Source organism: Phytophthora parasitica, assembly GCF_000247585.1.
Source record: "Phytophthora parasitica INRA-310 unplaced genomic scaffold supercont2.63, whole genome shotgun sequence".
Lineage (NCBI taxonomy): Eukaryota > Oomycota > Peronosporomycetes > Peronosporales > Peronosporaceae > Phytophthora > Phytophthora nicotianae.
The window spans coordinates 124,333-125,551 of NW_008649049.1; the positions used below are offsets into that span (position 1 = coordinate 124,333).

Sequence of the window (1,219 nt, forward strand, 5' to 3'; positions counted from 1 at the left end):
GTTGTTTTTTCTGGGTGTCGTTTCTCGCCCAGCTACGCTACAAATGCATACATAAAACCCCATCCACCGTAATCTGCGACCTGCTCGCAGAACCATCATCAAATCACTCGTGTGGCCTCTTCCCTCATGATCTCGCTGTCTTACTGCTCCTCGTGCGACTGCATCACCCCGAATCGTCTTCGATTGGTCTGGTTGCGCAAGTAGTCATGTAGCAGTGCTCCACAGTTAAGATCGGCTTCGTCGACCCATGTCGGATCGTCGTAACCTTTCCAGTGGACCAGGAACTCGCGCAGCTTCCGTCCGTAGCGTGTTCGACGTCCTGTTCGCTCGTCCGAGACGCGTTCGACTTCGTATTCACCCTCGTCGAGCTCAGTGTCCCAGCTGTCTTCAGGTAACAACCCTTCATCGAAGTCGAGTCGATCTTGATCTTGGACCCTCAATCTCACATTCGGGCAATCTGGGAATTTCCAAACCAGTTTCAGTTTGGACACATGTACCACTGGAAACACGTGATAGTCAGATCCTGCGATTTCCAGTCGTACCGCGTGTGAGTCAACGACTTCCGCAACTCGGAACGGCCCATGCCACATATGTGCCAGTTTACGCGCATATCCCTCCTTTACACGATCTAGGTACAGCCATACTTGTGAACCAACCTCGATCTTGTGTGGTTGGGCCGCCTCGTTATGCCGATCTGCTCTCTCTTGAATAGCTTCGCGCAGACGTTCATTAACGAGCCTGATGGTAGTGTTTCTGGATATGATAACGCCACCGGCGGGGTTCTCGACGTCGAGTCGATCCTAGCGGAATCGCAGCTTCCAACGTAGTTCGGGGATCCCAGCCATGAACTAAGTAGAATGGCGTGTCACCACGAACACGATCTTGAGCCGTATTGAGTGCGAAAGTCAACCGTTCTGCGTATTCATCCCAATCCTTCTGGTTTACATCAGCCACGCACATCTTGAGAGCACGTGTCAACGTCTGTACCATACGCTCTGCTGTGCCGTTAGCTTGAGGTCGATACGCCATAGTCGCTCGCTGTTTCTGGCTGACGATCTTGTTGAACGATCTGAAGAAGTCGGACATGAAGCCAGGTTCTCGGTCATGTCTGATCGCCTCACTTGCGCCAAATCGACGAAACACACATTCTTCGTAGTTTTCTGCGATAGTCTGAGCAGTCCTTGAGGAGCTGGCTCTAGCGATCACGAACCCTGTGAAG

The 1,219-nt window shown here is 52.1% G+C and overlaps 1 protein-coding gene across 1 annotated transcript; it reads right to left on the minus strand.

Moving 5' to 3' along the window:
- Positions 1 to 140: 140 nt before the first annotated feature.
- Positions 141 to 1,086, minus strand: PPTG_17092 (hypothetical protein; the record flags this gene model as incomplete). The annotated part of the gene is made up of 2 exons (XM_008914707.1): positions 141 to 800; positions 877 to 1,086. The coding sequence occupies 2 exons, from the start codon at positions 1,084 to 1,086 to the stop codon at positions 141 to 143; spliced, it is 870 nt and encodes a 289-aa protein (XP_008912955.1).
- Positions 1,087 to 1,219: the final 133 nt, after the last annotated feature.